This window comes from Temnothorax longispinosus, chromosome 1 (genome assembly GCF_030848805.1).
Source record: "Temnothorax longispinosus isolate EJ_2023e chromosome 1, Tlon_JGU_v1, whole genome shotgun sequence".
In the NCBI taxonomy this organism is placed as follows: Eukaryota; Metazoa; Arthropoda; class Insecta; order Hymenoptera; family Formicidae; genus Temnothorax; species Temnothorax longispinosus.
In genome coordinates, this window is record NC_092358.1 from 223,446 (window position 1) to 249,995 (window position 26,550).

A 26,550-nucleotide genomic window follows, 5' to 3' on the forward strand; every position below is an offset into this window, starting at 1 on the left:
TATTTGCAAACAACAAAAGAAGCTGTTTATTGTTTCACCTAATGTAATTAAAAGTACACTGCGTTATATACATTTTTCTTTTCCAAGTACACGATTGCTTACTGTCTCTATAGGCGTAATTGTATATAATATTTACATTTTTCCTTCTTTTTTTATTAAGTTATTACTGTAGTTATTTTTTTCTCTACATTACGATTATATTCCGTCTTGCGTTCCTTGCTTGTAAATTGCTTTATGCGCAGTAGCGAGTACACAATTTTATAATATATATATATGTATATATATATTTTTATATAAAACAGTCCCTGGTCAAAACCAATAAGAGATAGTAGATAATAAATTTAACAAAACTATACCTTTATTATTGTATCATAATTACGCAATTAAAAATTAATTACTACACAAAGTATCGAGTGATAAAATACTATCGCAGCCTTCGTATTTAAGAGATTTTCTCTCTTTTTTTTTCTTTCAATTCAATAAACGTGCACTGTCACACACACTGTCCAATGATTAACAATACATCTCCCACGGACTGGAGGGAGTCCCATTTATTCACACGTTTTTTATCATCCAAGACCCGAACCGAAGGCTACGGTAGATTCTACCAATGTCTGTAGCCCCCTTTCGATGCACTCGCATTTCTCGTCGCGATTCATTTAGAAACAACACATTACACTTCCGCGCTTGCTAGCGTCGAACAGGGAATTATCTACATACAGATCTTCGTTGTGCGAGCAGTGTCAAATCAGGGAGTAGAAAAAGAAAACGTGGACCGCGGCCGGTCCATCAAGTTTCTTCCGTCGGATCGCCCGTCAGGGCGCTTTCGGTGTGGTTGTCGGTGCTTATCGTTTCGCGACAGCAGTCCGACGAGACCTCGTGACTCACTCGCCGGCCACGTGTCCGTCCTGCTGCTGCTGCTGCTGCTGCTGCTGCTGCTCGGAGTGTTGCATCTCACCCTCCATTCGCGCCTGTCGTTCCGCAGCCGCCCGAGCCTGTCTACCGGCGCTCGAACGAAGATTCTTACGCTCCGGCGGTGGTTCCACGCTCATTCGTTTGCCGCTACGTGCCTTCTTTGGCGCCGCCTTGGTACCGCCCTTGCCATCCTCCTCCGCTTCTGGAGCGGCGACTTTACCGCTGTCGCTCTTCGCGCCAGCGGTATTCTGCGTCGATGGCGACGTCGCGTTCGTAGACGACGATGATGACGACGACGACGTCGTAGTTGTCGTTGCTTCGTTCGCATCCTTCTTGGCCGTGTTCGCTTCCACGGACGGGACGCTGGATGCCTCCTCCTGCGAAGATGCGGGCTGTTGCGTTGCTTTCGTCGGAGTTGTCGGCGACGGTCTCGTGACCGCTTCGATCTCCACCGTCGGCACTTCGCTACTCGACGCGGTCGATTTCGTGCTCGTGTCCATTTCGATGCGGGCCTTTTTCGCAACGGGTTCCAAGGTGACCTCGAGTGGCGGTGGCGCCGACGGCGTCGATCGTTGTTGCTGTTGATGCTGCTGGTCAGAATTTTGATTGCTGTCCGTACTGCTGCGGTTTTTACTGGACGGCTTCTCGGATCTTGGAGCGTCGTCGATGTTCCGCGTAACCAGTTCGGCGCTAGTCCTGCTTAGATGCTCCAGAGCCTCTTTCATCTCTTGCTCCTTGCTCTTCCGCTCGGTCTTCTTCTCCGACAGATCCGCCGCTACCACATCGGCCTGTTCCGTTATCGCTATTTCTCGCTTCTCGTGTTGCTGCTGCGACTGCGACTGCTGTTGCTGTTGCTGTTGCAGTTGCTGCTGCTGCTGCTGTTGCTCGGCGCGGCGTCTCTCCTCACTGCCGTGCAACGCCGCCATATCCGTGTATTGTTGCAGAGTCACGGCTGGATCTACCTGATATCTAGATGACTTCTTCTCGGGCTCCTTCCGTTTTGTTGTCGACGACGACGACGATGACGAAGATGTCGAGGATTCCGGTGCGGCCTCACGTTGTCTAGAGGAACTGCTAGACGAGGTGGGCTTGCGCACCGTGGAGGCGGTAGATGTCGGTGGATTCAGCAGACCACATTGAGCGAGACTCTCGTAGGCCGACGACACGCCGCTAGACTGCATGGAGAACGGATTCAGGCCGCTTAGGGTTAGCGGCGTGTAGAGAAGGCTGGGATTCGTGAAGAGAAATGGGAACGGTGAGGGAGTCGGCATACTCGCGGACGAAACAGCGGACAAAGTCGACGGACCACCGCTCGAAGATTTGCTGGTCGTTGGCTGATCCAATTTGCTACTGCGCGATTTACTACTACTGCCGCCACCGCCACCTCCACCACTGCCGCTCATGCTCGAAGAGCAGGTGTTCTTGCTGCTACTGCCAGCCGCTGAACTCACAATTGGATTATTCGCGTCCGCAGCTGCCGCCGCCGCTGCCGCCGCCGCGCTGCTGGTTGCTGCTTGAGCGTTCAATGCCGCCTCCATGCCCGCTAACGACGGCAGACCCAGTCCGGCCAGATTGGCGAACAGCGAATTCGTTAGGCTCATGTTGCCCAAGTTGCCGAGGTTACCGAGGCCGCCAAGCGCGCCCAGGTTCGTCAGACCGCCGAATGGCATCAGCAGTGGATTCTTCGGGTCGAAATTGCCGAGCGATAGGCCCGACAAGAGAGAGTTATTTAAATTGCCGAGCGGGAAGTTGAGACCAGACGCCATTGACGTGGCCGCCAGATTAGCGGTATTCGCAGACTGTTGACTCGTAGGGCTGGGCATCATGGGCGGTCTGCCCGGACTCTTGCCCTTATTCACGCCGCTGCGCTCATTACCCGATAGTCTCTTCTGCAGATCATGCGGAAGATTGCCGCGTTCCTTCACAAGTTCCGCCCACTTCGGATCAACATCGAACATTGGGTTCTCCATTAGCCATGTTCCGAGTCGTTTCAACTGAGGCGCTTTACTTCCGGTTACCTAAAGAATAAAAACTTAGCTTTAGTAACTTAGCTTTAGAGTTCAGAAGATTTAACTTTTCTCTTCGTAAAAGTAATAGGAAATAAATAATTCTATAAATCTTTACAATTGTTTGATTTAAAAAAGACATTATATTTAAAAGATAGCGATATGTCTAAAACTGTTCGAAATATAAGACTCTTTATCGATAGATGTTCTATAATGGTAAAATAAATAAAAGTTGTATATCACTCCAGAATAGTTAGCATATCAAAATATGCTAAATAACAATTAACTAAATAAAAGTTATTACATTATATAAATTTTAAACAGTAGTACCTACTAAAAAATTCAATTAATTTATCTAATTTATCTAGACTTAATAGAAAGGCAATTTTCACAAATTTTAGAGTCCACACAAGATATAATAAAAATCTGTCATTGTTGCTATTTAAAAATAAGTGTAATTCTGAATTAGCGTACCTTCTTGCCAGTTAATCGGTTGATAACAGCAACATTCTCCTCACCGGTGAGTTTCTTCCAATCCAACAAGGACGGATCGACGCGCGGCCTGCGTCGTCGAGGGGCATTTAAATATTCTGCACTCAATTGCTCCGACATCGCACTTTGCTCTGCCAGCCACTTGTTCACCTTCGCCTCGTGCGAAAATGAGCCGATCTTGGACGAGTACTCGGCGACTTTGTTGATGTCCGCGATCATTGCCTCGTAACTCTTTCGGTGACTGCTGCTCGAGGAAGACGGGTGCGCCGAATTGAACGCCTGCTGCTGCTGCTGTTGCTGTTGTTGTTGTTGTTGCTGTTGTTGTTGTTGTTGTTGTTGCTGCTGCTGTTGATGCTGCTGCTGTTGCTGCTGCTGTTTCTTCAATTCACGATTTTGCTGCTCGGCCTGAGCCAGCAAAGCGGAGAAGGTATCTTTGTGCGAATGCAATGATGGCGGCGGTAAAACGGATGTAGAGGAAGTCGAAGCTCGAGAAGACGGAATTGATGTAACGGTAATAGAGAACGGTTTCTGGACACTGGAGGTTGGGGGATTGGGAAGACCGATCGGCGCTGATGTCGGAGTGACAGTCACGTTGGGCGTAATCGTATTCTTCTTGCCGTGCTCGAGATAATGACCACTCTGTTGCTCCTTCGCGGCACTCAATCCCAACACTATTTCATCCAACTTCCTGCGCTTTTTTTCCTTCCCAACCACCGGTTCCTCTGTTGGCTGTTGAGAAATATAGAGAGAATTAAATATTTAACAGTTTTAACTGGATGTAGAACTGCAAACTTGGGAGTATCTTTAAAAAAAATGCACTCACGCAAGATTTCCTTTTCATGAGTTTGTCCAGCATACTATCCAATTTCCCTTTATTGCTGCTGACTTGTTTATTCTTGTTTGGCATGGAGAAGTCTTGTACCTCGTTCATCATGTCCTTGTTACTATCAGAGCTTGACTTCGGATATCTAAAATGAATATAATCATTGTAATATTTCTATACAGACATTCACAATATTAATTATATAATTAGACATTTCATCGAATGTCTTACCCAGCGGATAGATCGATAGGCGTCAAAGTACTCGACGTCCCAGGTATAACGGTTGTTTTCCCCGGAACGGGGTATTTCAAGTCGAAGGGCATATTCGGTGTTCGCGTTTGTTGGTGCGCTGGGGGTGGCTGGACCGGCGTGGAGCGTCGTGATTCCTCGGACTGGGATTCGTCGTTAATCTCCCAAGTGGTTGAGCCGGAGAGGACAACCGGTTTACTGAGAGGTGTGGACGACGGCGCACTTAAGTGACTGCTGTTGAGAAGCGCGTGAAGCTTGGCTGTAAAATAAACGAGGCAAATAATCGTACACAATAAATATGTTGTTATTAATAATGATAATCAAACGTGTGACCGCGTTATTAGTTTACAAGTAATTTAAATTACCTCGCTCGGTCTCTACATCTATGGCGATATGCCTCTTGCGTTTCTTTGAAGCAGAGATGTTATTGCCACTCGCTATAGATCTGGACACCCCATGATCCGTAGTGATTGTTATCACTTCTGAACATTCCTTCTCGTTTTGCGCAAGCTCCAGCTCCTCGCCGGCACTGAAGTTCACCGACACCGGCCATTCTTTGTGTTCTATCGCGTGCACGATGTGCATTAAACGAGCTTCGATCGCGTGCTCCTAAGAAGCAAAGTCGAATCAATAAGTATAATAAAATTCGAGATGTATAATAAAATACACTAAGCTATGTGTAGCAAAAGTAATTTTTAAAAAGATTAAAATTTCTTTTTTCTTATATTTAATAAATTATATTTTATCTTTTTTTTATATCAACGCGCAAATACAAATAAGATATCAAAAGTTAATAAAGAAATTTACCTTCGGCCACTTTATTGATGTATTAGTGCAGCCGTGCGCCAAGAGTTGCATCACTGTAGGTTCGTTATTATAATCTGCCTGTTTGTCTCGTAAAACGTACGTATCGATCTGCGGCAGTCGCCCCAACAACGGTTTTATCACCTCTAGGTCCGGGAACATCGCCTTCAATTCCGCGGCCTGGACGCTGCACTTATCCTCGATCTGAGGAACCTTTGCTGCTTTCTCCTTGGTAACGTCCGAACTTTGTGTTTCTTGCGTCTCGACCTCTTCTTTAACCGGTGCGTTATCCGGCTTTACGGTTTTATTATTATCATCTTCGACAGCGGGCTCGGTAGTCTCAGCGTTCTTTTCGACATTTTCGACCTTCTCCTTAATTTCTGTCTCACTTTTTTCGACTGTTTCCGTCGCGACGTCTTGCGCTTGCGACTCGTCCGGTTTCTCGGCGGGTTCGGCTTCATGTTTAGCATCTTTTTCCTGAACCTTGTCCTCCTTCTCGAGTTCTACAACAGCAGGACTCTCCGCGCTCTCTGAACTGGCCTCCTTCGCGGTCGTCTCATCGGCCGACTTGGCAGTGCCTGTCTGATTGGCTTTGGTACTATCGCATTTAACTGGCTCTATCGCTAACTCGCTTTTCTCCTCGCTCTTTACAACGACGTTGTCCACATCCGTTCTCGCAACGGTAGTGATCGTCAACGAACTACTGATGGGTTTCTCTTCGGGTTTAGCCTCCGTTTTGACGATAGTCAATTCCACTTGGCTTTTCTCAGGCTCCGCGTTTTCAGGCTTTTTATCGGTAATACTTTGGTCTTTGTCCTTTTTCGCCCCAACTTTTTCAATCTTCAAAGTTCCCTCGCCTTTCTCGAGTTTCACGAGTATCTCGTCCTTGTCGAACTTCAAGATATCTTCTCTACTCTCGATCTTTATCGCTTTCTCGGATTTGTCTATTACTTTAGGAGTCTGTGTGCTCGCATACATTCCTCTCGTAAGAAGCTTATGAAACGAAAAGTCCGGATCGTTCAGTATAGTTATGTCGGTACGCCCGAGACCATGCTTCGCCGCTCCGAGTAACAATTCCTTGTCGTGTTTCCCCGGCTGCCACCAATCCGGCGTATCTCCTGAGGGTTGGCACAACGAAAGTCGTTCCTCGAGATGCGGATGCGACAGGATCTCCTCGCGAATCTTGCTCAGGAGATCGACGCGATCGAGTATTTGTCTGGCTTTGGCAGGACTCAGCTGATCCACTGGAACATCTGTAAAATCTGCAACGTCAACTAAGTAGAATACTTCACATAAAACCAAAAATCATATTCAATTATATAAATATTATTTATATAATTAATTATATAAATATAATTGAATAGATTTGTAAACAAAATATTAGAAAGAACGCACCTTCCTCTTCGTTCAATTTTGCGTTGCAAACTTTCTTGCACATTGCTCTAAACGACATGTAGTAGTCCGTGAGATCGTTGTCCGTCTTCTTGTCAAATCGAGCGATACTCTTGAATTTGGTCCAGTCGTACTGGGCCTTCTTCCTGTCGTAATTGACGCCGTACGTAGACACCACCCGCAAGAACTCGCTCTCCTCGCGGCGGGTCCACTTCGCCTTTTGTTCCTCGATACGAGTACGTTCACGTTCCTTCACTATGGCCTCCATTTTTTCTCTTTTCTCCATCTTCTGTGAATGCGACATTAGGCTCAAATATCGCACAGTTGCTTAAAATGAATAATAGAGTTTAATGCTAATAAAAACATACACTGACCAAGAGATACATCGCTAATTGTTGCAAATCCCATCCTTGCATATTCAAGGGCGGTTCGTGCATCATACTGGTATGATTTATAGAAGCGGTTTCGCCCTCCATTCCCATCTTTCCGGCTTTCGGAATAACTTTAATGTCCTCCTTTTTATTAACGCTTCGTTGATAGGAGGATATCACGCGACGCAGTCGTGTATTAAGATCTACCACAGACGGCCAAGTCTTCTCGTCATCCGGGAGAAGACCGTCGTTGCCATCATGACTGCTGCTGGCCTCCGGTATCGGCGTATCCGCTTTACTCGAGATAGCAGGGGAATCCGCCGGTGTTTCTCGGCTGAATTTGTCAGAGTCCTTCGAGTCTTTCGTCATTCCGGGAGACTCGCCATCATCCACATCGTTCTCCAGACTGTTATCGTCTCTGCTGCTGCTGCTGAAATTTTGGTAACAGTCACAGGATGAGGATAATGTCTAATGTTCCAGTTGTTCTCTTTCAATAAAACAAACAAGACGTTTGTTCGTTGCGCATGTACATATGTAATAAACTTTGAAATTATTTTACACGATATTCCTGTCTAAATTTTGTTCCGTGAAATGAAGAGAACTAGAAAAAAGGAGGATGGTGTCTATTGATTCAATTTATCGTTGCCTCTCTCGATGTTTCGTAACGTCAGCTATAAATAGATAGGCAGCAAAGTTATAAGATGATCTATTTTAATGCGCGCAGCTTTTTCATACGCATATGCGATAAAGTATTTCTGACAGAAAAGAAGATGTAGTTCCATGTTCTCAATGCCATAGTTCCAATTGAATTCTCTTTCTTCGTAATTTTTGCCGTATGCGCACAGCACTCACACGTCTATAATGTTCCGCGAAGAGGATATCGAAAAACGTTAAAGAGCGAAAGCTAAAGTCACTAAAGTGAACATTATATACGCCATTCTATTGCTGAAAATAAAAGCTATGACCGTACAAGCGTATATATAATATAATAATATATATAGAAAGCGGTGCAAGCGGCATAAGTGTTAGGACAGTTAGGCAGGGCATAAAGAAGACGAAAGAAAGAGAGAAAAGAGAGAGATGAACAAATAACGAGTATAAAGAAAAAAAATGCTAAGGTACTCACTCGGCGGTACTCTTGTTCTGAGAGTTCTGGAAAGGGGGAGGACAGCTTGTAATGAAAGAAAGCGCGGGGTCAGTCCTCATCTGGTCGTAATTCTCATAGCCGTGTTTGTAGCAGCCGACTATTAAGGATTTATCTGCTGTCGAGTCCCACCATTTCGCCGGTCGTTCCGTCAACTGTGGAGGGTCTATCGGCAACGCACTGCAGGGCGGTTTCGAATTTACAAAGTTTGCCAATTTATTTGCGTGCCGATACCAGTGTGTGTTCATTAATTTAATAAAGGGAAAATTTTAGTTAATAAATTTACAAGGGGATCTCTTTCAAGGGAGGTCTCCTTTCGCAGCAGCGCGGGATTTTTTTTTTCGTACGAAATTTCAAAAAGATAATACAACACGACACACAAAATATCTGGATTCCCCCCTCCCCCTCTTCGAAATTTTAAAACCACACGTTTCCAATTATCTCCCTTCGATTACAGTGCACTACTTAACGACAAGTCCTATGGCTTACCACTCTGTTGCAGAAATTCAATCATCCTCGCGACAGTTTTACCAAGAGCGTCTCTCTCTCTCGTAGCGATTCGCGGGAGCACGTGTATATATGTTAACGTATTGATACGTGCATACAGGATGGGAAATAAAAACGATTTCATATTAGTAGCGTAGGGTAAAAAAAAACGAACTTGGTAGTTGTTCTGCAGAGCTACGTGGACCAACGCGGATCCGGGCTCTATGAGCATTCCTCATACAGGTATAGCTCCCAGGATATCAACAAATACATCGCACATGCAACTATGCTAAGCTCCGTGGTAAGCACATATGTGAGTATACACGAATTCGTGATAAATGGTAGTCTATGGTATGAAAAAGCGTGAAAGGAGAACAACGGCGCGGACTCACCTGACGTGAACGCCATCGGATATGTGCTGGACCAGGTCGCCGATAATCTCGTGTTTGATGTAATACAACATTCGTACACGCAACAGTACTCTGTAAGATAAAAGATAATCGATCAAATTCTCCGAATAAGAATTAATAAAAGATTGAGGAATTGAATAAATAGCAATGTGTCATTGCACTCAACAACTTTCTGTAATTAAAAAGAAGACACAAGCTTGAGATTTAAAATAATCAATTAAAACAGAAAAGCAAAAAGAAGACGAATATTTATACTCGCGATCGTTCATAATACTGTCATTTAGAAGAAAAATTTCGCGTAAGCCGACTTTAGCCCGCTATCGTATACAAACACCTCGCAATTTACATCTATCTATATTTACTTATTGGCGTGTCGGCTGAGATGCTTCCTGTAGTTACTCTCGAGGAAGATGTCCCCATCAAATTTCTCCGCGTTGCTCCAATGATTGGGATCGCTCGGTCCGCCGTTGATGACTGATCCCCGGGTCTCTCGGCCCTCGCGGACACGGCCCTTCTTCTTCTGCCGACTGTTCCTGCCGCCGGTGTTCACCGAGACGCTCTTCACCTTCTCGCCGTTCTCGATGGGCGTGATGAGATCCCAGATGAAGCTACGGATCTTCTCGTCGCCGCGATAATAGCGTAGGCAGTAAAGCAGAATGACGCGAGCGCAATCCTCAACGTCGACCTCGCGCCAACCGCGACGGAACTGGCTGTGCTGCAGAATCTCATCCCAGCGGCCCCAACCGAACGTCAGCAGTCCGCGCTCGACCTTGAAACATTCGCTGCGCGCCCAACTGCCGTACACCACCTCGCCTTCGCGCGGCACGTACTCGTCATAAAACTTGCGCGTCTTCTTGCCGAACTTGTCGCGCCGTTTCTTGCTCCTGCCGGACAGGCCGATGCTCGTGTCGTCATCGCTGTTCTCGTCCGAGCTGTCTAATTCGGACATATCAACCACCGACTCGTCGTGACCGTAACGCTTAATTTGCGTCCTTCGCCGGGGTTCGGATATCACCAGCTCGTCCTCCTCCTTCTTCTCCGTAGTATCGATCTCTGCCTTCTTCGCCCATTTCTTCCAGAAGTCGGGATCATCTATGTTGATGTCCGACCGGTTCGACGAGCATGCGAAGCTCGCCTTCGAAAACGTCGAGCCCTTTTCTGCTTCTATAGTAATAATCTGAGTTCTTCGCTCAAGTATCTGTTCGATATCCTCCTCGCAGAACTTGTCGCCTGCATTGTCATCATCCATGATAGCGCCGTAAGCGCCCTTCTTCAGTAGATCTTCTATTTCCTTCTTTGTCAACTGTTTATTGCTGGGATCTTTACCACCTTGACTGGTATTCATGGATTGCAGGATCGCTTTATCGAGCCCCAACTTCAGAGATGCCTTGTCGAACATTTCTCGCTCGTATGTGTTGCGGCAGAGCAAACGATACACTTTGACCATCTTCTGCTGCCCAATTCGATGACAACGAGCTTGAGCCTGTAAATCATTCTGCGGATTCCAATCGCTGTCGTAAATGATGACGGTGTCAGCTGCAGTTAGATTAATGCCGAGTCCACCTGCTTTAGTGCAGAGCAAGAAGACAAACCGATCTGAATCGGGTTTACTGTAACGATCGATTGCGGCCTGTCGCAGATTTCCGCGAATTCGACCGTCAATTCTTTCGTACGGATACTTTTTATACAACAGATAATCTTCGAGTAGATCCAGACACTTCACCATCTGGCTAAATACCAAGACTCGATGACCACTGGCTTTCAGTTTCGGCAGCAACTTGTCGATCAGGACCATCTTTCCGGAGCTGTTCACCAAGGCGTGAAAATACGCCTCGGAATCTTCTTTCTCGCCGGTCTTGTAATCCAACTGTATCTGATCCTCGGCACCATTTAACAGGAACGGATGGATGCAACACTTCCTCAATTCCATCATCGTGTTCATGAGATTCGGAATGTTGGCCGACGTGGTGCCCTTCGCGAGAAACGAGAAGTTTCTCTCGAGAATGCCGCGGTAATACTTCTTTTGTATGTTAGTCAGTTCCACCTCGACGACGGTCTCCTCCTTTGGCGCCAGCGATTTCTCTACATCTTCCTTCAAACGACGTAGCATCATCGGTTTCAAGAGAAGTTGCAGCTTTTGCACTTCGCCTTCGCTGCTCAGATTACCGAATTCCTTCAGGAATGCTTCGTTACTCGCAAACTGTTGCGGTTCGAGGAAATTCAACAAGGAAAATAGCTCGTTAACGTTATTTTGCAACGGTGTACCCGACAAAAGTACTCTGTGCTCCAGGTTCAATTGTCTGAGACCTTCGAGAAGCTTACAATTTCGGTTCTTTAATCGATGAGCTTCGTCTATGACGCAGAGTCTCCAATTGTATCCACGTAGCTCATTAAAGTCTGTTATAATGATCTCAAACGTCGTTATCAACACGTTGAATTTTACTAAATCTTTGATTTGCTGTCCCTTTTCGTTCTTGTAATAAACTTCGTATTCCTGGAGCATGGTACGACTCGCCGCACTGTAATTTAAATTTGTATCAGTGACAATTCAGTCTGTCTTTGCATATAAATAAAATTGCTTTAATATACTTACGATCCGTGATATACCACAACGTTCATGTCGGTCCAGCTTTCAAATTCTCGCTGCCAATTTGGAATGGTCGACAACGGAGCTATGATCAAGAATGGTCCGCGAATTCCGTACTTGTAGGCTGCATCCACGAATGTCAGAGACTGAATCGTCTTTCCCAAGCCCATCTCATCGGCGAGAATACAATTGTGTCCGTTGTACCATGAAAATAGCAGCCAGTTCAACCCTTCCAATTGATATGGTCTTAAAATGTTATTATTCTTGTAAACTGGTGATTCTTCTAACTTCACCCAGGCTGTAGCATTCGGCTTTTTTTTCGGCTGGAACAGCACAAGGATTATACATGAATTTATATAGAAGATAAATAAAACAATAAATTTTCGAATATATGCAATCTTAAGTTTTGTTTAAAATGTAAGTAAAAATTAATATATAGAATATACCTTCCACTGTTCCTTTGGGGGCACCTTATTGAATTTTACGAATTGGGCTATTTTCTCAGGATCAACGTCTTCTTCTAATTCCCAAGTAGAGTCTTCGTACTGCAGAGATCGCCATTTGACCAAGAAGTGTCGAACCGTTTCTCCAGTAGTCGGATCTGTGTGAGTTGCTTCATCTAAGACCCGATCAACTTCGACAAAATCTGGATTGAAGGGATCATCTTCGGGCTAAAAAAGAAAAAAAAAAAAAAGATTTTCGTTAAATAGAAAGTTTTTAAGTGTTTTATGTTGATCTTTAACAGGCGCAATCATTATATCATACTAGTATATTACATATTCATAAGTTAAGATAACAAACATTAAGTACATTTTCGAAAATATTGGTGTTTTGTTGTTGCTTCTGCTTGAATCTTTTCAGTTTAGCTTGGATACGCTTATCTCCTTTATACATTTCCTCTTCCGTTCTCCACTCGCAATGCAAATACGAAAAATTTCGATATTTAACAAAATATTCCTCTACTTCGATGAACTGTGGCTTCGTCTCAACAACAGCGGTAGCCTCGACAACGGCTGGTTTTGAATCCGTAGGAGGTTCTTCCGGTTTCTTTGCATCCTCCTTTTTCACCCCATCAGTTTCACTCTTTTCTTCAATTTCGGTTGCATCTTCAGTCTTCGCTTCTTGCTCGGTATCTTCCGTACTTTCTTTTTTCACGGAATCATCAGATGTCGCATCTTTGTTCTCAGCAGATTCTTCTTTATCCGCGTCTCCATTCTTTTCCGGAGACGCTTCTACCTTGGGTATCACGGGCTTAACTTCTCTCTTTCCCATTCGAGAGCATAAAATATGTTGCACAACCATTGAATCCTCATCCGTAGTGTTCTACAAAATAGAAAAATAGAATTAAAGAGAATGTTGAAACAATCTTTACAGAAGCCTTGGAAGAACTTAGGCTGCATTCCGATATTCACTGTCAGAACTGCAAATCTATATTTTACGTCACGTATACTATACATTTTCAGTACTGAAAGTTGCTGACAGTGAATTTCGGAATGCAGCCTTAGCAATCTAAAAGATACATACAATGTATACGAAGTTGGGTTTGTTAGGTCCGACTTCGCCGCCCTCACCACCTTCCTTCTTAGCGGCAGCAGGCTTTGAAGCGTTTGCACCTTCCACTTTTTTCGAGAGTTGAGCTTCTTGCATAGGAACATCATCGTCAGAGAATCGCAACATCACGTCGTCTACGTACTTCTTGCGATGAGTGTTTCTTGCGGAACGCCGCTTATTTACATCGTCGCCAGCTTCCGGTGATGGCGGAGGCGTTGCCGCTAGTTCCTCGCCGTCAGAATCAGGAGCAATGCGACTCTTGCGTTTTCTGTGAAAAATAATAAAGTTTAATAGTAATTTGTATGTGCTAATCATTATAAAATATTTGTGAGCAATAAAACAATGTTATTACTTACTTAGAACTTCTAGAACTTTTCCCTCCAGATGATTTGCCGGTACTCGATCGTTTCCTAGCTGCAGATTTCTTTTTACCGCCGCTCGAATTTTCAGTGGTCGCAGTAGTCGCTTCTGAGTTTTCCTCTTTCTTTTCTCCTTCCGTAACATCCTCCGTCCCAGTTTTCTCCTTGCCTTCTTCCTTTACGTCGGATAATAGAGGTTCATTGGTGGAAGAATCCACTTGCTCCTGATCACCCTGTATGGACGATTCACAGACCTTCGTCTCGGCGTCCTTAACAGCACTGGAATCCGTAACGGTAGTTTCTTCGTTTTCGCGTACGACTTCATCATCAGCGGACTCAGATTGGTTAGTTTTTCTATAAGAATAATAGTACATATAACACTATTTTATAACATACGAATAATATACATTCTCTTCATACTTACTTCCTGTTACGCTTTGTGGATTCTTTGTCTTTGTCTTTATCCTTATTCCTCTTCCTCGCCACTTTTGGCGATTTCGGTTCCTTGGGTGGTTTTGGTTCCTTCTTAGGTTTCGGCTCTTTGGGCTCTTTAGGTTCCTTCGGTTTGCGTGGTTTTCGAGGCGATCGTGATTTTCTACCCTTATTCCATTCTTCCTCCATATCCCCGGAAGACGGCTTAATATCTTCCGAATCTGCAGCACTGTCTACTATATTGCTGCTATCACCTGGAGTGACTTTATTGTCCGACAAAGGTTGCTCAGGTTGCTGAGTGGCAGTGGTAGGCGCAGATGCCTCTTTATCTGCTTTTTTACGACTTTTCTTTGTTCGCGGCGTACCTTTACTGCGACCGCGGCCGGTAGTACTGGAGACCTATTTTTATATAACATTTGATAGATAACAAATGATTTTTTCAAATAGAAGCCGCAATATACGCACAAATAAAAATTACAAAGATATAACGTTCAAATGTATGTTTATTATGTGTAATCTCGCATGACACACATGACTTTATCAATTTTCAATTTCATATTGAGTTACTCCGATTTAGTAGTGACTTTATTAATTTTCTTCAATTTCATGTTAAGTTACTCCGATTTAGTAAATGGTATTTTTATCGCATTGGAAAAACTATTATTAGTAATTTGAGATATTCTAAACAAAATATTTCTTTTAAACACTTAATATCATGTTCATCTCTTGACAAGGAAATTATACACTTTAGTTGTTTTTAAATACACAATCCAAAGTAAACAAAGTAAAAAACCGAGATTGTTTTGTGTCATACTTATTTCAAAATGTATATTTATGTTGCATTATTTACATTCTTCTCATAATATGTTAACTATGAAAAATTTCTTTTGTAAATTTGATTCGTTTCTTTTTGTTACATAAAAATTTGGAAAAATACTGTTCGATTAATCTTGTGCAAAACTACCAATTAATCATGTGTTCACATACCTGTGGACTATCGACTACGGCAGCTGTAAACATCGGTGTTTGTAGTATACACTGCGGACCACCGTTACATTGATCATTTGTCTCGTGCTGCTGCAACGCCTGCAACTTCTCCTGCAAGGCGACAATCTTTTCCTGATTTTCCGGTGCCGGCGGCATGCAGTACAATTCCTGCAACTGCTGTTGTAACGCAGCTCGCTCTTGATGATGCGTAAGCGGCGCACAAGACGTGCCGAAACCGCCAGCTGCGACCGGAGTTTGTGTAGGATTACTCGGCATGCTGTATATGTTCGGCATTGTGTTACCGGTGATCATGTCGCCCCCAGGATGATACTGTTATTCGAAAATAATTGATATCAGTAGAAAATACATTACCATAAAACTGATTACATGAATAGTATATATCACAGATGTATACTTTATTACAAAATACTTTAAATAACATTACTATATTAAAATATTATATTCTTTGATAATATTGATAATACCTGATGTGGAGTTTGTGAATTTGGCACGGGAACTGCAGTTTGATGCGGCGGTAACACCATACTGGTAGTTTGACTGACTGCGGGTATCTGTTGTGCGTTTAAATGACCGGGCGGCACCTGAGCGTTCTGATTCTGCATCTGGGACGTTGGATTTTGTATCGGCTGCGTTTGCATTTGCGGCGGTATCTGAGGTGGTATCAGCGCGGCTCCCTGCGGCATCATTCCAACCTGCTGAGGTTGTATATGAGATGGCTGCGTCTGTGGCGGTGTCGCCGTCGTCGATTGCGCCTGCTGCGTAACGCAAGTTGGGCCCTGCTGAGGCACTGATTGCGCTAACTGTGGCTGCGGTTGCGCTAATTGTGCTTGCGGCTGTCCCAGTTGAGACTGCGGTTGCCCTAATTGAGGCTGCGGTTGTCCCAATTGAGGCGGTGCTTGTCCTAATTGAGGCTGTGCTGGTCCCAATTGGGGCTGAGGCGCTGGCGGAATTTGTTGAGGCTGTACCGGCTGTGCTTGGCTCAATACGGGTTGTTGGGGCTGAGGAATTTGCGGCTGTTGAGTGGGCGCAATTTGTTGCAATTGCTGTTGCTGTTGCTGTGGTGGCTGCGATTGAGGTATTTGCTGCTGTGGTTGCAATTGCTGGTTTATTTGAACAGGTTGTGACTGATTCATCTGAGACTGTTGTGGTGATTGTAGTTGCGGCTGAGGAGGCGGTATAGTTGACTGAGGCTGGACTATCTGTGACTGAGCCATGTGAAGCTGTTGCACTGGTTGCTGCACCGATTGCTGTACCGGTTGCTGCACTGGCTGCTGTAGAGGACAATTGATAGGTTGTTGTTGAGTATGTTGCGGTTGCTGTCCTATAGCTTGTTGCGGATGCGTTGTACTATTCAATGACGGTTGATGCACTTCCATACTTTGTTCTTGTGGTTTCGTTTCGCATACACTCTGATTCTCAATACTAGAAACGGGATTTTGAATCGGTGCAGCAACTGGTTGTTGTTGCTGCTGCTGTTGTTGTAATGACGTGGTCACATTTGTGCACTCCACATTGCCACTCGTGCTGGACGCAGGAAGAGACTGCACCGTTTCAATTGAAGATATACTCGTCGATGTAGGTATATTTCCTACCGTAGATGTATGATCTAAGGGTAAATTGTTCTGCGAATTATTTTGTGCCGATGTATCTACTTGCGGTGGACCGAGTTGCACCGTTGCGTCCGGTTGCTGATTCTGCTGAGCGCTCTGATGCAAAGAAGGCTCGGGTTCTGGTTGTTTCGGGGTTTCAATCGGGTTCTGTACGACGTTTTCCGTCGTCGTCGTCGTCGTCGGCTCTCTCGTTGTCGTTGTGCTCGTCGTTGTCGCTGTTTCTACAACGTTATGAACAGTAGTCTCCGGTCCAACGACGGGGAACATCGGAGCACTCTGCTCGGATACTATCGGCGCCTGCTGAGGCTGCTCCACTATGCCACCTCTTTCTTCGTTGACACCGATACTTGGCCTAATTTGCGACTGTTGCGGTTGCTGCTGTTGCTGTTGCGGGTGCGATTGCCATTGAGCGGGCATCGGCATTCTGGGTCCCGTAACTTGGCCTGGCATCGGACTCTGCGGCGGCGGTTGCTGCGGCAGAACACTCGGTGTCTGCGACATTGGCGGACGTGTTTGGAACTGATTATACTGATCCGGAGCGGGAACGCTGGAGTTCGACACGGCGACTCCTGGCATCACCATCTGTTCGAGAGCCTGCAAAGTAGTCTGCTGTTGCTGCGATGATGGATTCATTTGCATAGGTGTGGGCGGACACGGTGACACCGACATTGCGTTAGCCTGATTGCCCTGCTGATGAGGAAGCTGAACGTGAGGATGCGGCGACAACGTAGTGGGTTTGGCGGGCGACATGATAGGTCGGGGTGACATCTGCTGTTGTACCGCCGGCGGACGCGGAGACATCTGCGGTCGCGGCGACATTTGTGGCGATAACTGCGGGAACGCAGCGCGATACTGTGGACTCGTCGCGTGCTTAGCCGGTGCTGTGCCGAACTGTTGCTGCGGTGGCGCCGAATGTTGTGGCTGATTAAACATCGATGTGGCATGATGGGGATACTGAGGATCCATCGTCGGTTGTTGCTGCGCGTTCGGGTGTTGAGGAGTATGCTGCGGATATTGTTGAGGATGAGACGGATGCGGTTGATGAGTCGGGTGCGGCGGGTGATGATGCGGCATTCTCGCCTGAGGTGGTTGTTGGGCCTGCTGTTGCTGATGAATCGCCGAAGCGAAACCAGGATAACCGGGAGACGTTTGATACATCGCCGCTACCGAATTGCCTTGCTGATAATGTTGCTGCTGCCCAACCATGTGCTGATAGACACCGGCAGTCGCGCCGGGTTGCATCGATTGATGCAAAACTCCCATGTTGCCAATCATCCCCTGTTGACCAAAGTGCTGCTGCTGCTGCTGCTGCTGCTGTTGTTGTTGTTGTTGTTGCTGCTGCTGCTGCTGCTGCTGCTGCATCTTTTGATTGATAACGCCAGCTTGATCTTGCTGATGAGAATACTGTGGTGGCATGTGTTGCCTGTACGTGGCAGGCTGCGGAGCCATCTGATTGTAATGCCTCTGCATTTGTGGATAACCACTTCCGTTACCCGGCCAACCTTGTTGGCTGGGATCCATACTCATGTTGGCTCTAGCCATCGAGTGTTGCTGCTCCATAGAATACATATTGTCATTGTAGCTAGGATACTGACCAGCGCTACCCGGATGAGGTCCCCTGTGCTGCTGCGGTGCAATGTTGCGAGCCTGATTTTGAAACGCCCCCGGCACCATAGCACGCTGAGGGGTGGCGCTATTATCGAACGTACCGAGATTTTGGTTGAACATGCTGCGCTGTGACGGATTTTGCACGTGATTCGAGCCACCAAATTCAGATCCGCCAAATGAGGTTAATTTTTGTATTGGAGATTCTTGAGAAATGTTATAGGATTGGCTAATGTAACTCCCTCCTCCATTAGGGCCAGAATTCAGACCGTCTCTGGACACCGCTACGGAATTATTCGCAGGCGCAGGATCGAAGTGATCGTTCCCTCCGAGATCAGGAAGAGCCTCGAGCATCGAGCCACTGACATCTTCACCAAACAGATCGTAGTCCATGTCTACGCTGAAAGACTCCTCGTCCCCATTTCAGGCTTAGGAGAATATTGTACGATCTCTTTTATAGCCAGTAACGTGCCCATGGTAAACCCAAGCTCTTGCTGTCTGAAACAATCAAGCAAATTTTACATACCCTCGATACTCTTCCAAGTTTCCGTGTTCTTATATGTACGTAACACGATACAAGACGTCTATATCGATTCGTTGAAAAGCGACGTACGCCAAAGGGGAAAAGCTATACGCTTATGGTTCAATTCCTCATAATCGCCATAACTTTTCCCCCTCGGAATACATCCCAGCTTGCGACATCTGGCCATATTTTTACATCGAGAATTACACGTCGTTATTCCGTATGTACTAAGAAGACATTCACGACGATTCTACTGGGCACGAGGAACATCGATCAAGGAGGGAAAGAAAATAAATGCTACGTCTATGTAAATAAAGGCGCATGAATAACGTAAAAGCGGAATTCGAGGACGATATGTTACGCCGTAATCGACACGATACGTGCCATCTTCCCGCGGGAGCGTTTTCGCGAACGAACAAGTCGCGAACTTGGACGCACCGAGATACTCGCGGAAAAGGCCGTTTCTGCGTTTACGGCCCCTCGCGTATCCCGGGTGCCGTTCGATTCCGACGGAGTCGCGAACGTAATAATTTCCACGAAAGTCATGAATGAAATATCGAGGTTTCTCGGAGAGGAGCGCGCCGGCGGGGAAGACGGAGGGAGAGAGGGGAGGGGCGTCATTAGACTCGCCGCGGACAGCGGGGCGAAATGAAAAGCGCTGTACGACGCGACGCGAGACGACGGCGGCACTCCACACTCCGCCGCGCCGGGAGCGCTATTCTTTTTCCGGCGCGGAGTCGCGCGCAAATAAGTCGACATCCTCGTCGACGAATTTATATATATATCCGCGTAAAACCACCCAATTCTGTCTAACGATTTAACGATGAATCATCCGTCGTCCCTCGCGGGACACGCGACGAGCATGCGACCCACGCACGCACGGTACCGCGGGGTTTTTCGGCGCGAGCGTTTTCGGCGAGCTGCTGTAGCGGTCTTTCTTTTTTTTTTGATAGCGAATGATGAAATTTATTGTGGAGTAACACCCTCGGTAAGCCTGAAGGAATTGAAATCGAAGACGCGCGGGGTTGAGAAAGAAGAGAAAGAGAGAGAGGGTACGATATCGCGCACGGCGCGGTGCCCAACTTTTACCGAAACGATGACAGACCGCGAGATCGACGGCGCGAGCGAACAATACCCGCGGTTTCCTCTACGTGCAACAATATGGCATTGCCGTCGTTCTGTGAAATAAACGTTCCGCGGGACGAAAATCGGCGAACGATATCGCCGATCGATCGACGACGTCGAATAAAACGGAGCGGCGAACGCCGGAGGGAGAGAGAAAGAGAGAGAGAGAGAATAAAATGGATAAAACAAAAAAATTGGGGCAACGTACAGGCCTGATACACACTGACAAATACAGCACGACGCGCGACAGTGGGGGGAGCAAGGGAAAGAATGAGAGAGAGAGAGAGAAAGAGGAGAACGTTCTCGTGTCTCGTCGGAAAACGAACAAAAATACACTCGCTCGATGTGTGCGTGAACGCGAGTGAGCGAGACAGCGAGAGCGAGCGAGCGAGCGACGAACGAATGAGCGAGCGAGCGGTCGAAACTGCATCGAACGAGCGAACGGTGGTAAGAAGAAAAAAAGGGAGAGACTCTCTATATACTTTCTCTCTTTCTCTCTCTCTCTCCTTCACCGCGGCAGCAGTTCACGCTCGCGGCCGTATTTCATCGTCGCGTCTTTACGGCGCGTAAAGTAGGAAGCCGCCTGTGCGCGGCGGCTTCTCGCGGGGTTATGGCATACGCTGAAATCGGCGTCGCGGCGAGAAACGAGTCTCTCACGTGAGAGCAGCGTCGTCGTCGTCGTCGTCGGGTCACTCGCGTCGTCGACACATCGATGATGACGGCAACGGTGGCGACGACGGCGACGAAACGGTAGAAAGAAAGAGATAGAGAAAAAGCGAAAGAGAGAGAAAGAGCGAATGAGAAAAACGACGGGCCCGATGACTACGGAAAGTACGCCATTATCGCGGAAGAGAGAGGGAGCGAGGGACGACGCGGGGAAGAGCGAGAGAGAGAGAGATTTCCGTTCGGGGCCGCCGCCGCTGCCGCGAGAGAGAATTCGTCGTTATCGCGCGGCCACCGCGACGCTCGATATTCCCGACATCGGGCGGCAGCGCGTCACTCCGCGTCGCACCGTCTCTCTGCCCGCACAGTAGTCTTTTCCAGCGGTGGGCAGGCACTTTTTTGCAGCGGCGACGGCGGCGGCGAGCGAGCGTAAAGCTAACCAGATGAGAGGAGTAACACCGTTCGCTTCGCTCCGGGTACCGTCTCGTGGCGTATCTCGCGGCTAAGGACGCGCCGCTGCACGCTACCAGCGGCGTTTCGTCAGAAAACCACCCTTGTCCGTCTGTCTGTCTGTCTGTTCACAAGCGCGCGCGCGCTCACGTATACATATACACACATAGATACATATACGTACGTGCGTACGTCGTGCGTGCGTGCGTTGACGCGATTTTCACTGACGGTGGCTGCTGCGGCCAGCGGCGGCGGCGGCGGTGCGGATCATCGAGGTGCAAGCGTGTCCCGCAGGCTCGAATCATTCCACACACACACAGATCTACACGCGTATGAGTACATATACATACATATGCATCTCTCTCACTCCTTCACTCACTCACTCGCCTCGTCTCCCTCCCCACCACTGCGCGGAGAACTGCTCCTCTCCGTTCTCGCTTATACCCCGTTCCAGCACGGCAAGAGAGAGAAAGAGGTGAAAACGGAGAAGGAGATGGAGAAGGTGGAGGAGGCCGCCACCATACCACGCTACAACTACACTACCACTATTTTCCCCGCAAGTAAAACGCGCTCGCTTCGCTTCCCGGAGTGCGTCGCCGCGCCGGTGTGTTGCGGACGAGAGAGCGAGCACCTCTAGCGCGCAGGCGGGCAGCGGGCACACGAGCGGCGACGGCACCAGGCCGCCGCGCCGCGCACACCGCTCTCGCTCGGCGCACCACCTGGCGGCGTGCGCATCTCCCGACCTCCTCTCTTTTTTCTCTCTCACTCTCCCTCCCTCCCTCTCCCTTATCCCTCATCACTCTCTCTCTCTCTCTCTCTCTCTCTTGCGCGCTCGCGCGCACGCTGTATCGTTGTGTGCAGAGACGTGCATTCGTATCGCTGGTTCGTTCGCCGGCTCTCGGCCCGGTGTTGTGTACTCGTCGCGTTTGCCCCCCCCCCTCTCCCCGCCACGCGCGCGCGCACACACACACGGCAGCCGAGGAGTGTACTCGTAAATTGTTTTAGGTCCTGTTTTACCTGCGTATTCTGCATTCGAAGCGAAATGAATATATCTTTCTCCGGGCTACGCTCCGAGAAAGAGAGAGAGAGAGAGAGAGAGAGAGAGAGAGAGAGAGAGAAAGACAGAGAGAGAGACGGAAGATAGGAAGCGCGGATCAAAACGGACGGACCGACCCGACAGGGTCCGTTAGCTCCGCTCGCTTTACCTGCGCCCCTTTTGACACTTCTCGAATTTGAGAATGAACACGATGCGTAAACTTCCGAGTGGAAGCGGAGGGAGAAGAAGTGAAGCTCCAAAGGAACGGGAGAAAAGTTACACGAACTATTTCGGTGTTCTACCGCCATTCATCAATCGAGGATCTCCTCCGAGAGATTTTCCGTTCTTCACGCTGTCTAATTACGCCACGATTTGTTTTCACTTTGACCGCAGCAAGGAGCAGTGTCACGCGGATTCGAAAAGAACGGGGACCTGTCGTCCCTTCCTCGCGCCTTTCTTATCGCGCACGTCGTCGGCTGCGATGCCGCCGTTTTTCCAACGTTAATTGTCCGGCGATACTTTTTAGAAGACAGACGCGACGGAAAACATCTGACTTTTCTCACACGCACGCACGCACGCACGCACGCACACGCGCGCGCGCGCGCGCACGCACCGCGCGTGTCGGACCGCATCCTATCGGCGATCGTATTGAGAATCGTCCCTTAGGCCTACCTCAGACGGCCTGACGAATTCTCGACAGATGCGGAATCTCGGGATGGAACGCGACTGACGACTGACGGCTTCGGTTGCGTTCCGCGCGTTCTTACGTGCGAACGTTTTCACAATTATTCTATACGTGTTCTCTGATACTTCAAACGTTACGCGACACGGTGGAACTGTAAACGAAGTTCTATGACCCCCCGAATTCTGACACGACGTGCGACGTGCGGATCGTCCGAGGCGAATTTTACGCGCGGCTTCTCGCTCCTCCTGTCACTCGAATTAAGCTAACGTCAGATTGTTCGATTTACTATCGACATCGCGAGCGAATTAAATCGGAAACCAGAAGCATGCGGCAACCGGCGATAATTTCAAGTCTTGCCGGCGTTTAAACTTTTCTCGTACTTCGCGATTTGGAAGACAGATCTGAATTCTAATCCCGTAATCGTGTTCCGCTGCGTCCGGCGCCTTGTAATACCAGAAAAAGAAGCTTCGAAAGATATGCATTCTCGCCAGAATCGCGTATAAAAATAGTTATGAGAATTAAACGCAAAAACAGGAGCGTACCGTCGCCGAAATAGTTTCCAAGTATCTCGTTTAGGATCGTAGTTGTTAATAATTAAGTATTATGATTGACCAGCAAAACACAGTAACGGACAAAACTGCATGCGATGACAATCAAATTCGCGACACGCCAATGAGAAATTTTAATTATGGCTTGTCGGAAACGCGAAGAAAAATGGAAACAAGGCTCGCATAGTGCTGGATGCTCTCTTTCCAACGGGCAGATTTATGGATCCGTGTGCATACGTGTGTGTATGTGTACGTACGTGCGTGCGTGCGTGTATACGGAGTCATGCGAATTTAGTGAAAGGATAGGCAATAACGGTGCGGGAGACGGAGAGGCAGAAAGAAAGAGAGAGAAAGAGAGAGATGGAGAAAGGAGGGAGGAAGGGGGAGAAAGACGGCCGGAGAACAACGCTATACGGACTGGAGTCGCACTGGCAACGCATCGCGGGTATTCAATATCGCGGGTAAAGGCGCACCGCGCAATTGGTAGCGGCGAGACAGGAGTCGAAATTACACGAGAAAGAGGACCAATCAGATTTTAGCTTACATAAAGTCCGATAGCCGCGCGCGTAGGATATTCGATTAACCAATCGTATTCCGCAGGTATCGATTCGAAATACGTCTCCCCGATGTGTTTTCCGTACGCGCTCAAATGGCAGCCGTGCGCGCGAACGGAATAACGACGGCGACCGGGGAAACGGGAGCGACGGACAAGGGCGAGGGCGAGAACGAATGTCGAGGAGACGCCGCGCCGCGCCGTCGAGTCTCGATCCCCCGGATCCGAAGGCTGTGCATTCCCGCGGCATTCGAGCCACGACTAATCTGGAAGTTAACATCAGACGAGACAGATCCCCCGGCGGCGAAATAAACCGTTATTTCAGTTATTTGTGTGTACTTGATTTACTTCCCTATTTCTTTTTTTTTTCCTTCGAAGAGAGAAACTCGAAACACACGAAACACTCCGAAACGACCGTTCTAACGGCAATTCGTTAGAAACGCATCCTCGTTTGTCTTGTCCAGATGCGTCAAGCAGATTTTACACCCTACTTTCTCTACTTCCAGGATTCTAGGAAAAAAAAATCACCGCTCGCAGACGGACAGTAGGAGACAGTAGGAGAATCCCTCGAGAAGCATGCATTTCAGGATTTCGTTGATACGTGCATTTCAATGACAAAGTATATAATATTATAATCATGCTATCACACACGCATATACACGCACAGCGGTCGTGCGCGATCCCTTTAAAAAGGATCAAATCAAACATCACGCTTTGCGCCTGTACTTAACGTCGAATGCCAGCTGCGTTCCAACAAACTCGGTACTTATACGTGTAACAAATAGAAAGGGAACTCAAACGACACGATCACCCCTACGGTTATCTTAATTATCGCAGCTCCGTGGAGAGAACTGTACTGGAGAAACGTGCAGCTGGGCGATTCGCGTGTCCGAACGGGAGAGACAAATCGTCGCATGCCGACCGGCCGTCGAGGGACGAATTCTTTGGGAAATCCGCTCCTCTTAGCCACGCCGCGTTACACTTCTCGTGACCGAGCGTGAGGAACGGCGTCAGAACGTTGCACACAGATATCGGTATACGGAGGAAAGAAAAGAAGAGAAAAAAAGTTGCCAAGAAAGCGAGACGTGGAGAACACAGATCTGGAGTAACTGGAGTATCTGGAGATGCGAGACCGGTGCCGTGCATCGTGCGTGCGGAATCACGTCGCTTTGCGGGTGAAGAATCGACGATTTACTTTCGGTGTACAATGATCGATATAGAGCAGGACTCACAATTGTGCGAACGGCGATCCCATCTCTTTTTCCGAAGTCCATCTAAAGAAAACAAGAAAAACCCAGGTAGACGGCGGGGGGACGACAGGGCCAGGGGGGGGAGAGGAAAGGGGAAGGAACAGACGGAGACAGAGAGAGAACGTGGAGGACGGAGGGGGGGAGGAGGTGAGGGGGGAAGGAGAGCTACCACACGAATGTTCGCTCAATCGTTATCTCGGTGTCCATTTTGTTTGGTTTAATTACTGAAGAGGCGTCGGTGGTGGTGCTGGCGATGGTGGTGGTGGTGGTGGTGGTGGCGATGCCGCTGCCGCTGCCGTGGGTTACGTTGACACAACACGACGATGACGGCGATAGCCGGGATAGCCCTTCGATTGCCGCCGCCGCTGCCACTACTGCCTTCGTGCAGCATCGAGAGACGTCCGAGAAACGATCGCACACGCACGGAAAATCGTGTAGAGAAAGGGAGACATGGACAGAGAGACAGAGAGAGGGAGAGAAAGAGCGAAAGAGGGAGACACAGGGAGAAAGAGAAAGACACGGAAGATCCGAGATCCAGCACAGACGCCGCGACGCGAGCGAGCGCGCGCGCGTGTACACACACGCTCACACTCTCCCACTCACACACATACAAACACTCACTCCCACTCACACTACCCTCAAACTCACGCATACACACACGCGAGCGCGCGTGTATCAGAGACGTGAATTAAACGTACGAGCGAACTCGCGGGACACTTCCCTCGCCGCGGTCACGGCGCGCACTTGTCGGCGTACATCCTCGCCCACTGTCTCGCAGCATCAATCCGGATCCGTCCGGCGCCCGTCGCCGCGCCGCGGTAACCTAATTCCACGAGGGGGAGGGGAAGGGTGGGGGAGAGACAACGGACGGTGTTCCGTACCTGTGCCCTGTACCTGGCCGCCGTGTGGCTCCTTCTCCCCATTCACACGTAAACTCTCGCGGGTGTCCCCGTATCGTACGCGCGCGATACGTGGCGACGTACGTGGTGTCGCGCGACCGCGTCGCCACAGGGATATAACTCGCGCAACTCTCTCTCCGCTCTCGGCCACTTTCCGCACGTTTTAACACGTCCACCCGTTCGTCCGTCCGTCGTGTCGACGACACACACGCACGCGACACGGCGCACACACATATGCGCGCTTGGCGGCGGCGGCGCGGTGATCGGCCAGCCGTCGTTCCCGCACTCGTTCGCGTCGTCGCCGCCAGGCGACGTCAATGGCCGCGAAAAGAGCGCGGCTTTATGTCCATTTCTATCGATGCAAAATTGCAAAGTAAAACTTTAATTTCGGTTTAATTTATTTTTTTTAATTTCTCAAAATTAAAAAAAAAAAAAGATGAAAAAGTGAATTAAACCGAGATTAAAGTTAATTCGCATTGATAGTGAACGTTAGTGGACGTTGATAGTGATTCTTTAACGTGATTGGTTTGTACTTGTTAAATTAATGAGGAACTAAAAATAAGGCCCAATCATG

General features: G+C 47.9%; 1 protein-coding gene across 11 annotated transcripts; it reads right to left on the bottom strand.

Moving 5' to 3' along the window:
• On the bottom strand, positions 1 to 26,283 carry Kis (chromodomain helicase DNA binding protein kismet). Of its 11 annotated transcripts, XM_071778717.1 has the most exons (21): positions 25,959 to 26,283; positions 25,060 to 25,101; positions 15,494 to 18,742; positions 15,009 to 15,338; positions 14,014 to 14,420; positions 13,587 to 13,943; positions 13,204 to 13,498; positions 12,490 to 13,002; positions 12,126 to 12,350; positions 11,686 to 12,002; positions 9,455 to 11,611; positions 9,075 to 9,164; positions 8,179 to 8,376; positions 7,050 to 7,482; positions 6,685 to 6,970; positions 5,293 to 6,551; positions 4,851 to 5,094; positions 4,468 to 4,744; positions 4,237 to 4,381; positions 3,396 to 4,142; positions 1 to 2,933 (listed from the first exon to the last, which is right to left on the bottom strand). In XM_071778717.1, the coding sequence occupies exons 3-21, from the start codon at positions 18,635 to 18,637 to the stop codon at positions 885 to 887; spliced, it is 13,473 nt and encodes a 4,490-aa protein (XP_071634818.1). In that variant the 5' UTR covers positions 18,638 to 18,742; positions 25,060 to 25,101; positions 25,959 to 26,283; the 3' UTR covers positions 1 to 884. The 11 variants fall into 11 exon arrangements, with proteins under 11 accessions (XP_071634818.1, XP_071634827.1, XP_071634849.1 ...); XM_071778726.1 differs by lacking the exon at positions 25,060 to 25,101; XM_071778748.1 differs by lacking the exons at positions 25,060 to 25,101; positions 25,959 to 26,283 and adding an exon at positions 21,190 to 21,320 and having other exon boundaries at positions 7,050 to 7,479.
• Positions 26,284 to 26,550: the final 267 nt, after the last annotated feature.

Bases quoted from the DNA above. Each gene is read 5' to 3' on its own strand.
- Kis (XM_071778726.1), bottom strand. From the start codon at position 18,637: ATGGACTACGATCTGTTTGGTGAAGATGTCAGTGGCTCGATGCTCGAG. The intron at 13,003-13,203 runs GTATGTATCTTT...TCTATTTTGTAG, and splicing joins AACCCAACTTCGTATACATT to AACACTACGGATGAGGATTC. The intron at 11,612-11,685 runs GTAAGTATATTA...TTTAAATTACAG, and splicing joins GTTGTGGTATATCACGGATC to TGCGGCGAGTCGTACCATGC.